The sequence below is a fragment of the Hemicordylus capensis genome, chromosome 5, assembly GCF_027244095.1.
Source record: "Hemicordylus capensis ecotype Gifberg chromosome 5, rHemCap1.1.pri, whole genome shotgun sequence".
NCBI lineage: Eukaryota > Metazoa > Chordata > Lepidosauria > Squamata > Cordylidae > Hemicordylus > Hemicordylus capensis.
The window spans coordinates 233,996,385-234,008,623 of NC_069661.1; the positions used below are offsets into that span (position 1 = coordinate 233,996,385).

Genomic DNA, 12,239 nt, shown 5'->3' on the forward strand with positions numbered 1-12,239 from the left:
GCCTAACAGCCTGTCTAGATGCCATGTGATGTCCAGAACCTTCCACACTGGTCACAGACCCATCTCTCTATACCCCTAATGATCAAATTGCCCACTACTAGGAAGGCCCCAACCCCTGGAGGAGTATCCCCTATGTGAGAGGATATGGGCCCATCAGTCATGGAAGGATACCTTTTCAAGAGAGTGTTTCCCTCTTCCTCAGAATGATGTCATCCTTCCCCGAGACCTTCATTCTCCCGGACAGCAGAGGAGCCATCAGCCTGGGAGTGGGGTGCCTCTATCATATTCCTGAAGGACTTGCCCATGTACCTCTCTGAGCTTCTCCAGATCAGCCACAGCTTTGAGGGAATGAACTTGTTACCAGAGAGTCAGGAGCTCTTTGCACCAAGCACACACCCACAACTTCTGCCCATCAAAGAGATATTCATACATGTAACACTCCATGCAATACACTAGGAAGCGCCCCCTCCCCTGCTGGTTTTCTATCTTCATGACTGGTTTTGTTGGCTGTTTAGAGTATTTGGAGATTGTTTATTTGAAAGTCAGTTCTTAGCTGAAGTTTTCAGCTATTCAGCTGAAATTGTCAGCTGAAGTTACCTAAGAACATAAGAACAGCCCTGTTGGATCAGGCCCAAGGGCCATCTAGTCCAGCATTCTGTTTCATACAGTGGCCCACCAGATGCTGCTGGGAAGCCCACAGGCAGGAGCTGAGGGCATGGCCTCTCTCCTGCTTATTCCCCTACAACTGGTATTCAGACACATCCTGCCTCTGAGGCTGGCCTACAGCCCTCAAACTAGTAGTCGTTGATAGATCTCTCCTCAATAAAGTTATCCAAGCCCCTCTTAAAGCCATCCAGGTTGCTGGCTGTCACCACTTCTTGTGGCAGAGAATTCCACAAGTTGATTATGCATTGTGTGAAAAAGTACTTCCTTTTGTTGGTCCTAAATTTCTTGGCAAACAAGTTGTCAAACTTTATTTCCCAAGAATATGAAAGAGGGAATAGTACTTACCTTCATTTCCCGCTGGGCTCCTTGTGATCAAGGGGCTTCTTTCAAGCTCCCCCACACACTTCCCTGCTAAACGCCATGCAAAACTCGTGTATACCAGTTTGCTAATTCCTGTTCGCTACGTTCTGGTCGCTAATTTCCCTGGCCACCTCCTCTTAGAGAGGCAGCTTCAAATTGAGGTGGAATGTGGCCCCTCCCACCAGATGTGACTCACCTCAGCCCTAGCTGGCTCCTCCCACTGTCTCTCTCCAGGCAAGAGAGAAACTAAGACCTTGTTTTTAACTGACAGACAATCAAATATTGGGAGAACGCATAGCTCCTGTACTACAGTAGGAAGCTTCTCCTGCCGAACTGCCCTTTTAAGAGGCAGAAGAGAGGAGGCAGAAACTATGAAGAGGGTATGGAGAAGACATTTTTGTTAGGACAACAGTGGATCTTAAAAGTGGGGCTGGCAGAATGTATACATTGAAAAGAAATTTTTAACCGTCTCTCATGCATCTGTCATTTTGGTGACACACTTAAATCCAATGTGTTGGCATTATTGGCCATATTTAATGTTGGCTTGGGCTTGTCCTGACCCAGAAACTTGCTTCTTAGCGGAACATTTGTGTTGAACCATATCCTAATAGGTGATTGCCAATTCTATTCTTTGTTAACTAAAGTTTGTTTGCATTGATTAATCAAGATAATTCCTGAATCTTTCATCTAATTAATGATTTGTGTAAATCTAACTGTACTAAGATTTGATTCTTATAATTCATTATTCCATATATTACAAATATTTGGTCATAAAACAGACCTCTGTGATTTCAAACAGCGACGTTCTCTAAAAATCCTTTCATTCTAGTCTATCATTTTGTTACAGTCAAAGCTCTTGTATAAGTCCTCAGTGTAAAGCAACTTCTCTGACATCTTGAACCATATGCTTATGGTCTGCCTTCATTTCCATGCTCCTGAGCTTAAGGTTATTTAGCAACTGAACCCCTAGACTAACAGCACCCATCTGACACACTTAACCTTAAAAAGCAGGCATTAAAAGATCAGGAACCATATTAAAATAGGGTTATTGAGAGTCCAAAATGCAAATGAGTAAGCCACAGTCCTTCCTGTTATGGCCAATTTCCAGTGAAGAAAAGTTGTTTCCTCAATAATAAAACACATAGCATTGCTTTGTGTACAAAATCTTCCCAAAATTCAAGAGAGGTGTTGTGTTTTTACATTATACTTCTAAAAATTATCTGTCTGGTAAAGTGAAAAACTGGCAATAGAAGACTCTTCTTCAAAAGCAAATTCTTTGGGATACAGTTTGAGATACCTTCTATGAAGAAAAATGGCTAGGACTAATTCCTATATAAATACAAGCCCATCAATATTCCAACTGAAATGAGACTACAGACAGAGCTTATAACTTAGAAGGCCTCTCATTATAGACACAACAGTGGGCTCGATTTTATATTTATTGATCTATTTTTACATTTATATCCCGCTCTTCCTCCAAGGAGCCTAGAGCGGTGTACATGGTTGTGTTTATCCTCACAATAACCCTGTGAGGTAGGTTAGGCTAAGAGATACATGACTAGCCCAGAGTCACCCAGTGAATTTCATGGCTGGATGAGAATCCTCTGGTCTTCCTGGTCTTCGAGCAACACTCTAACCCCTACACCATGCTGGCAAATATATTACATTTGCACAGTTTTCTCCTTTGGTTCTCCATTTTAAAGCTCTCAGTATGCTACATACAAGGCAATGAAGGGACCATGGATGAATGTTCTGGGGGCTTACTACACAGGGCAGCACACACAAATCTGTATTTGTCTGGTTCTGGTCCTGGCAGCTCTCCAAACCTTCCATAAATCGAGACTGATCAGAATATACATACTTCTTTCAAATGAATAGTCATCCGCCAGCATTTTGAGAGCTAGTATAGTACAGTTCCAGGTTTACTAATCTAAGGCTCTCCAGCTGTTGGACTATAACTCCTACAGTCAGTGGCTACTGGCCATCGTGGCTAGGGATGATGGGTGTTGTAGTCAATGCTCCCTGTAAGTTCCCTGTAACAGGGATTCCCAGATGTTGTTGACTACAACTCCCATCTTTCCCAGGTGCAATGACAGAGGAAGATGGAAGTTGCAGTCACATCAACATCATCTGGATATCCCTGTTATAAGCAACACTGGTTGTAGTCCAACAGCAGCTATAGAGCCTCAAGTTGGTCATCTCTAGTACAGTAGTTAGAGTGTTGAATTAGGATCAGGGGGATCCAGGCTCAAAGGCCCATTCTGTCATGAAGCTCACTTGGGCCTGTTACCTACTTTCAGCCTAACCTACCTCACAAGGTTGATGGGAGGATAAAATGGAGGAGGGTGAACCGTGTATACCAGCCTAAACTTCTTGGGGGGAAGGGTGGGATTAAAATGAAATAGTACTAAAATTAGGCCAAATTTTCAGGTATTGACCACGACATACTAGAGCAGGGCTTCTCAAACTTGGAGAAGTGTGTGTGCTTCAGAACCCATACAGTACAGAGTTTAGTGGGATTAAGACCACTGAAGTCAGCTCAGTTGGATTGCGGCCATCAGTTGGATTGCGGCCATGATGTCAGACAAAGATTAGGAGTACCTGCTCTTCCTTCTAAGTTTTCTGGAGTTTTCAAACTATCTTTCAAAAGTTTCTGCAACGTCTTCCATTTTTACTTTGCAAGCCCTATCACAATGTACTCTGCAACAGGAGTGAGGTTGGAAAGGAAGGGGCATGGCAGAAAGGGGTAACATATGCCAGATCTGAGGAGATGCATTAAAGTATATATTGTTTGCCAAGTCATGAGAGTTTCCACATATGACTCATCTCTCATTTCATCAGTTTATATCATTCCATCAAATAGCTTCAAATGAGAAAGTAAACGCCAACTTGGATATGGTGTAGGCCAATATAACCCCTGTTAAAATCAGCAGGGGCAGCTAATGTCTCTAACTTCTATCTTGCGTTTGGAAAACAAATGTGTGTAATAAAATTCATGTTTGTTAGTTTTAAAGAGAGAAATGTGTCCCACTGAATATTTTGTTTGTGTGAGAGCTAAAATAAATGGAATCCTCAAACCACATACTCCTATTAATTGTATTAATCGAATACTGTTTTATCTGTTTTACTAATTTTGTGAGCCGCCCTGTCATAGTGCACTGGAGGGGTGGGGTATAAATATATAACATACTCCAGAATACTCCCACTGACTAGAGTGGGACTAGTCTGGAGCACTCTGAGGATGCTTATCTGTTATTTTTAAAAGACAGAAGAATGTGCCCAAATTAAGAAAATGCATGTGGAGAGTATTTGGAGAGCATTCTCCCTATGCTTGGCTTATCATTTTGCACTACATGCACCCAAGGAAAAAATGTTTACCTGGGATGGCCACGGTTAACCTTTTTTCCTTTCTGAGACGGTGCCCATGGAAGAATTCATTCATGGAAGGGGGGCCCCTCAGAAGAAATGATTCTGTGGAGGAGTGATCAGGGGGGGTTCTTAATAAAGGCAGTAGGTAGTTCCCTGAAGTCCTGGGATGGCTCTGATCACAAGGGGAAGGTGAGAATTGTCTTGCAGGAGATCCAAGAAAAAATACATACAGAAACAAAAGAGTTTTTACTTTAATTACTGCGCAATGGCCCCATGAATGACAATAACACATTCATTTTTTCTCCCCTCCCAAAAGCAAACTGACATGTTGCTGCCACCCCACAGGAGGACATATTTCTCACACAAGGGAGCCTCATTTATATATCTGAGAGAGATAAGAAAAGCCTGTTCAGTTTGTGGTCCATCAAGCCAAGCACAGATCACCCACCATACAAGGTGGCCTGCATGGGTCTGACAAAGCCTTCTATTTTTGCTGCCTGTTTGAGACCGCTAAAATTGTTGCTGCCTGCTTGGGACTGTCCTTGGGTGTTGGCAAGAAGCTAGCAGGCCACAATACATGGCTGCTCCACTGTATGTGGCTTACTGGATCACAGACTACACAGGCCTGAGATGAGCCTTCTGCTCACTTCTCCCACCAAGCCTGATGTTAATGATTATTCAGGCCCCATGACTATTTTCTGCTATCATTTACAGTACAGTATTTTCATTTAACATTGACAATGAACAAACAGTACATGGGTAGGGAATGTTTGCCCCCAAAATCTCCAGATGTTGGAAATCTCATTTGGACACAGTTCTTGGACGTCATTCTCCCAGGTGGGGCATTTGCCCACCCTCTTCTACCTGTCCTTTCTCGATGCTTGTTAGCAGGACAGCCACAAAACCACAAGAAAACAAGCAACCAGGATATGCTCTCTGGTTTTGAACCATAGCCATTCCCTTTTGAACATCTGCTCATTTTAGCTCAGGTGCTGATGAGCACATTGGAGCAAACACACTCCTACCCTCATTTCCAAACTAACGAGAAAGAGACAAGTTTATTGTACCATATTTTATCAGAAAAACAAGCCCACTCTGTATGTAGTTGTGCTTCTCAGACATAGCCCTTCCCCACCCCCACGAAGGGCTCTTTTGCTGTATGTTAAGCAGATACATTCAAGACATACAGGAAATGCTGAAATGCTGACAGGATATGATCTATGACCATATCAAAAAGGACAAGAAACTATTATGGACAGGTGGATTCAGAAGCACTCTTAGCCAGGGTTTACATTTTTAAAAACCACTACTTCTATCCTCCCCATTCCCAGCCTTGTTGTCCCCAACCAAAATATATAATTTATTTGCAACTGAGTGGACGACCTTAATTCAAGTCAGGCCACTGCACTGTACTATAAAGATGACTGCATGCATACCTTTTCCTCTGAGTGCCACTGCTGAACAGTATGTTTGGTTGCTGTGGGCCCTGACTATGCAGGAGGAAAGTGTCTATGGTTGGCACGGTGGCTGATGCCTCCTCACTTACTTTAGGGCTGCCGATCTTGCTCTTTCCAAGTTTGCCTTTGCTCCGCCGGGACTGCTCATGATCAAATTCTAAGTCTTCCAGGCGTTGGGTGAGGGCGAGTTTTTGTTGGATAGCCATCCGCAGCAAAGAGTTTAGGGTCTTCTTCTCATCCTCTGCAGCTGCCAACTGCCTCTGCATCTCATCCAACTGTGTCACATATTCATCGCACCTGGGAGAAGCCACGGAAGCGGAACATGAGGATATTGGTGGGCTGGGTTGTCTCTACTGGCCAACTGCTTTTTCCCTCCCTACAATCCCTCCTAAATGCCCCACATGGAGAAATGTCAGCCTGAACCAAGCTGTAAATGGAGAGAGCAACAACAGTCCCAGTGAGCATGGCAGTTGCTTCCACAATGGCAGATGTGGCCAGCAGCTGCCACTGGCTTCATTTCTGCACAGCCTGGGCCAGTCTGATGTTTCCACACAATCCAATGGAGGAAAGAAGATATCCACTTACCTGACAAGATATAGGTTATGTCTATCATGGAACTGATCAAAACTCTTTGTCCAAAGTGAGAAAAACCATTAGAAAGCAACAAAACCTTGCAGGTACAAACCCACCCAATTAAAAATGACTAGTTAATCAAAAGACTGCAACAGAGCTGCTTAATTAGGGTGCTGTAACCTGTGGCTTGTTGAATGGGGAATGTAAGCTGAAGAGGTGCCAAGCCCATGCACGCCCTCCCCCTTATGTTTCCTCCTCAATTTGGACACGGCTGTGATGGAGTAGTTCTGGTTTGTCAAACCACACGGACATTCTGCCTGGTTTGAGTCTCTGCATGTTGCTGCCCCTTGTGGGCAACACTGCTGCAGCTTTACAAACCAGCCCTAGACAAGCCCCACCCTGTGAGATCAACCATGGGCTTCCCCTGAAGCAAGTAGAGCACAAGAGGCTTCATGCCTGAGCCAGGCCTTCCCTCAATACCAAAATCTCCTTGTCTCTGGTGTATTTGCTCTTGCCTGCTTTATTGATTTGTTTGCTTGGCTTGACCTCTAGCATGTTACCGAACTTTAGCTACCAGCGCAACCCCTGATTCCCGCCTGTCTGCTAGGTTGACCTCTGGTGTGCTCTTGACCTCTGGCTACTAGTTCAACCCTTGATTCCCATCTGCTTGGTTTGGCCTCTGACTACTGGTTTGATCCCTGATTCCTATTTGCTTGCTCAGCTCGACCTCTGGTGAGTGCCTGAACTTCAGTTATCAGTTGGACCCCTAATTCCTGATTATCTGCTTGGCTTGACCTCTGGCATATACCTGGCCTCTGGCTACTAGAGCCCTGACTCCCTGAATAGTAGCCTAGCTCTGAGCACTGTGCCATTTTGCCATCTAGCCACTGCTATCCACAGATCAGCCCTAACACCACAGCTCTGCACGTTGTCTGAACCCAGGAGCTGTGGCCTGCAAACTAGGATATGAAACCACAATCATATCCTGGTTTGTAAGTCACAGTTGAACCACAACTTCCAGATATAGATGACACATGGAGCTGTGATTTAACAAGTCAGGATTCCTCTGTGTATAAAGTGAGGAGAAAAGGCAGCATGCTCTGTGTCCATTCTTTATGTGTAATGCAATTCTATTACAGTTAACTTCTGATTGCTCATACAGCTTTCCTTGTATAAGATGTGCAAGAAAATTACTCCACGATTTTCCATCTCTCACTCACTCACTCATTTATTTGTGTCACAAATAAATGTTTTTACATTTATCTAGTCTGTTGGCCAGGCGGAATGTGACTAACTTTCTTGAGGTGATTAACTTAATGTAATGACATAAAGACCTTTTACAAATTAAAAACGGGCATGACCCAGTGAAATTTTAAAAAGATTTTTTTTGAGAGAGAGAGAGCCAAAACATTATGTCATTGCATTAGTCATTGACTGGAGTGAAGCATTTTTAATTATCTTTAAAGCAGAGCCTCCTTGCTTACAGGAACTCTCATTATGCTGCAAGCCAAGCACTCAGAAAGTCACATTGTTCTGCACTTAAGTGGATCCTTATGCCATCACTTCTCAGGACTACAAACTCGTTTGTTCCTAACTGTGTATGCCTCATTAATAGCTAATTGCTTAATAAATGACAAAACAAACTAGGGAGAGGTAATAGGGCTGAGGAAAGCCACTAGTCTACTAGTCTGTTATGGGCGAAAAATGATGCCTGGCGAGTGAACAAAGTCCTGATGAGTGATGTACCAACATAGCTTGAGGAACCATCTGACGAGTAAAATATTTTGTCTGGCTGATAAACTGTGTCAACATTTCTTCACCCTTGGTAAAAACTGTAGCTCTGTTCACCCAACCAATTTGTGCAGAATCAATGCAGGAAGAGTGGGATTGCACCCCTCTGGTCCTGTCCCCCTCCCAACCGAAGCTCTGAACAGAGCCTATGACAGAGCTGCACACAACTTCGGCCCTCCAGCTATTTTTGGACTACAACTCCCATTATTCCCAGCAACAGTGGCCAATAGTGTAGGATGATGGGAGATGTAGCTCAACATCTACAGGAGGGCTGAAGTTGTGCAGCCCTGGTCTATGAGCATAAAGCCTGTCCACATGCTATGTACCTTGCCGTTACAGTTTCCAGAGGCCTTGACAAACATCTTGTCTCTAAGAGTAGCTGCCAAATAAGACTGCTAGCCCACAAATAAGCCTAATGAAGTCACCCTTAATTTATACCCTCTGTAGTTGATGACTGAGTGGGAAAGGCTTACTTGATCGTCTCAACCCACAGAGTGGTACCTGGACCACTGCTACCACGGCCGCGAGGCCTCTCCCCGCCACCGCCATGCGGCCCAACTGTGCCCAACCGCAGCTTTTCTGTAACTTGAGCCGCCATGTGCAGGGGTAGGGTGGGGGTGAATCGAGCAGGCCTCCCCCTGCTTGGAGGCAGCAGGCAGAGTGGCCACTGGGCCTGTCCATCCAGCCCAACTGCCCTCAAAACCAGCAAGGAGCACCTGTGCAGTTCAAATAGATCGTTGCAAGCCCGTGACATCACAGGCTTGCGACAATCTATTCAAACTGTGCAGGCACGCATCACAATTTCCATCCGGCCCAGCAGCCACTCTGTCCGCTGCCGCCAAGGGTTGTGGGGAGGCCTGCTTGGCTCACCCCCCACCCCTGCACATGGCGGCTAAAATTACAGAAAAGCCGCAGTTTGGCGTAGCAGCAGGGCAGCAAAGCAGGTGCGGGGTGGCAACAAGGTGCCCCCCAGGCTTTGGAGCCCCCCTTGGATCTTGGAGGCCACGGATCAGGGCCCCAAGGTCCAGGGATAAGAATGCACCTGGTTTTAGTATTCACAGCACACTGCAGCCACATGGCAACACATCACAAGATAAACAGCTACTATGCAGATGCAGATGTGTGAAGGGTGCCACACTACTACTTTAAACAGATGACAATGACTGGTTTCAATACCTGGTTGCAAACATGGCTCTCAAGGATGAGAAGGTTGCTGCATCTTCTTTCAAAGCCTTTAACTCGTTGCGCAGTTTAGTCATGGTTTCTGTCACCATGGCCTTCTCATTCTCATATTTATTCTTCAGATTAGCCAGGGCCACTTCAGCGGTCTGCAAACGAGACAGAGGCATTATATGTTTGTAAAGAAGAAAAAATAAGATGACAACCTAAGATGTCAGGTTTAGCTCTGCAAAGATCCTATTTTATTAGCACGTATTATATATTCCCTTTTACACAGCACATATTAATCTGGCTTATACAATACAAGGAGAACTAGCTGATCCCGCACAGAGCATCTGTGCAGCAGTACACTCCCCCCACCTTCTGCCCTACTCCCCTCCCCGCAAGCCTTCTGCCCAAGCTTGCTCCCTCCTCCGTTTCCCCCTCTTTCTCTATCTCTCATTCGTGCTTCCCCGCCCCCCGCCGCTTTTTAGCCTGCTTGTGTTTTCCCCGCTGGCCGTTGCCGCCGCCTCCTCCTTCCTCCAGTCCCTGGTGTCAGGCGGCCAAGCATTCAGCCAGCTCCTTCCTGCACGGCCCTCCCTCTAGCGAGCGTCTTCCGAAGCGGCCAGCTGTTGTCTCTGCCCAGCCAGGCTCCGCCGCTTTCTCTCCTCGCAGTTTGCCCCCTCCCTTCCTCCCCAGTCCGTTCAGTTCTCCTTTCTGCTTGCCTGCTTTCCTTCCTTTCCTTTCCTCCCCAAGAGGCCACTTCCCTACGCGGCCAACCGTTGCCCAGACAATCCGGTGCCTCCGCTTCCCAGCCAATCCGCTGGGTTGCTGGGACGAATCCCCACAGAGGCTGAGGCACGTCTACGGGGATTAGATATATAGATGCTTTTGTGGTTGGAGTCAGTCAATCGTCTTTAAGAAGAGTTGAAAATGATTTGAGAAAGACATATGCACAGTGTGGGAAATGAGGTCTTTCTCCCACTGTCATCTCTGGTCAACAGGATTTTGCAGGTTTGGGGAGCAATTTAAAAACTTGCAAAACCTGTTTGCCAGAGGCAAGTGGGTTGAATGTATACACCATCAGCAGTAATCACATTTTCAATCTGCTTTCAGCACTCTGAAAAATCAACTATCTATTTCCATCCTTACTTTCTTAGAAGGCAGCTACTAAAATATTTTAAATTTTAATATGTCAGACTGCCTGATTCTAGCTGCAGTGATAGCAAATAAGTGGATTGGTTGGAAAGACTGCAGCTCTGGCACAGCATCATAACTTGTTTCATTGTGAGCAGGTTCTGGACATCATGCTTTCTCAGACTGGAACTAAACACAATTACATGCAAAGGTCTGCATTTTGTCCCTTTTCTAGGGAAAACTAATTTCTGAAAGAGGCAATTTTTCAGCAGTTAAATGAAAGAGGAAATGCTTAACTTTTTACCCAACTGCCACTTTTCTTTTGCAGATGTTTCCCCCATCTCTGAGGTTCCAGATGCATGTTTATCTTGCAAACACATGTCTGGAACTCTTGGGGGAGGAGGAGTGGCTTGTGGGAAAGATCCAGTGGGGAAACATAGGATGGAGAAGGGTGTTGGGAGGCCACCTACTGCCACTCCCCCACTAAGAATGACACCACTGAGCTCTCTAGGAAACGTTGAAGGTGCTAACCCCCCTCTTCCTGGAGTGAGTCTGGGAATGCTGAAGAAGAAGTCTGCTATCCTCTACCCCAGGACCCCCTCTTTGGCAGTCACTAGCAGAAGACAAGCCCCACCACCAGAGCTAGCCATAGAGAAGCTTACTGAAGAGGTTCTTGCATCTAGCCCCAAATATTTTATTTCCAGTAGCAAAAGGAGCATATTGGAATGTGCTTAGCTGAAAGGCATACTCCTTTACAGTGAAGAACACAAAAGCAAACAATGCTAGGCTAACCCCCTTCTCTTGTCTCCCATGAAAAAGTAGAGGCATAAGAGGGAAAAGATGCTTTGGAGGTTTCTAATGTAATAAGGCTGTGGCGTGGAGCTGAATGGACTGGAGTGAGATGGGGTAACAAATAGTCTTGAAGGGTGAGACTGAATGGGGAGGGGGGACATGTTGTACTGAATGGCCAGTACTGAAAATAGGATCTTCTGTGTATGACCTAATTTTCAGGACACCAGTCATCACTGAAGCGTCATAACTTGCTCTTCTTTCAAATCAGTAATTAACCGCATATGGAGAATCTCAAAGTTACCCCTTGCTCTTCAAAGATATTTTTCACTTGCCTATCTTGCAAAATGCGTGTGAGCAGAAATTATTCCAAAGATGGCCAGAGCAAAGTATGCAATGAATATACAGCTTGAAACTGGGCTAAAGAACAGAACAATCCCTTTATCAGCAAAACACAGGCATTGTGAATTATTGCATTGCTGAGCTTGGCTTCTTTCCAGAAAATACTTTTGAAAAAAAGATATGGCTTATTGTTTCCCTTTCTTGGTCAAAATCACCAAATTTCTAGCATTTTATTTCTGAACATGTTATTTAAATATTTTATAATAAAAGGAGAGAGGGAAATGCACAATTTCAATTTGCTATAAATTCCCAAGACTCCTATTCCAGAAAGTAAGGACATAAAATCTCAACATAATGGTAATACAGGAACATGATGAGCTGGAGGTACCAAAAGGAGAAATGCCCTGGAAGGTACAACTGGCTGAAAAGGAGATAGAGAGGTTGAGAGAAAGGTCCTTCCCACCAACAGTCATCCTTTGCTCACCCACTTCTGGTTCTCCATGCACAGAGCCAAGATACTATGTGTGCAGACACACTAGATCATGGCTGTCCTGCTTAGTTGTTAAAGTCAAGGAGCATAAACTACCAAGCAATATT

At 45.0% G+C, this 12,239-nt stretch overlaps 1 protein-coding gene across 15 annotated transcripts in view; it reads right to left on the bottom strand.

The window, feature by feature from the left end:
• BICD1 (BICD cargo adaptor 1) overlaps positions 1-12,239 on the bottom strand; it is a 191,341-nt gene that overhangs the window by 41,901 nt on the left and 137,201 nt on the right. For 7 of the 15 annotated variants that reach the window (XM_053257263.1, XM_053257262.1, XM_053257265.1 and 4 more), the window contains 3 exons: positions 9,393-9,544; positions 5,832-6,149; positions 4,405-4,595 (listed from right to left, as the gene is read on the bottom strand). In XM_053257263.1, coding sequence (XP_053113238.1) covers positions 4,405-4,595; positions 5,832-6,149; positions 9,393-9,544 — 661 coding nt within the window. The remainder of the gene's footprint in view (positions 1-4,404; positions 4,596-5,831; positions 6,150-9,392; positions 9,545-12,239) is intronic. The other 8 variants (XM_053257269.1, XM_053257274.1, XM_053257277.1 and 5 more) reach the window with 2 other exon arrangements.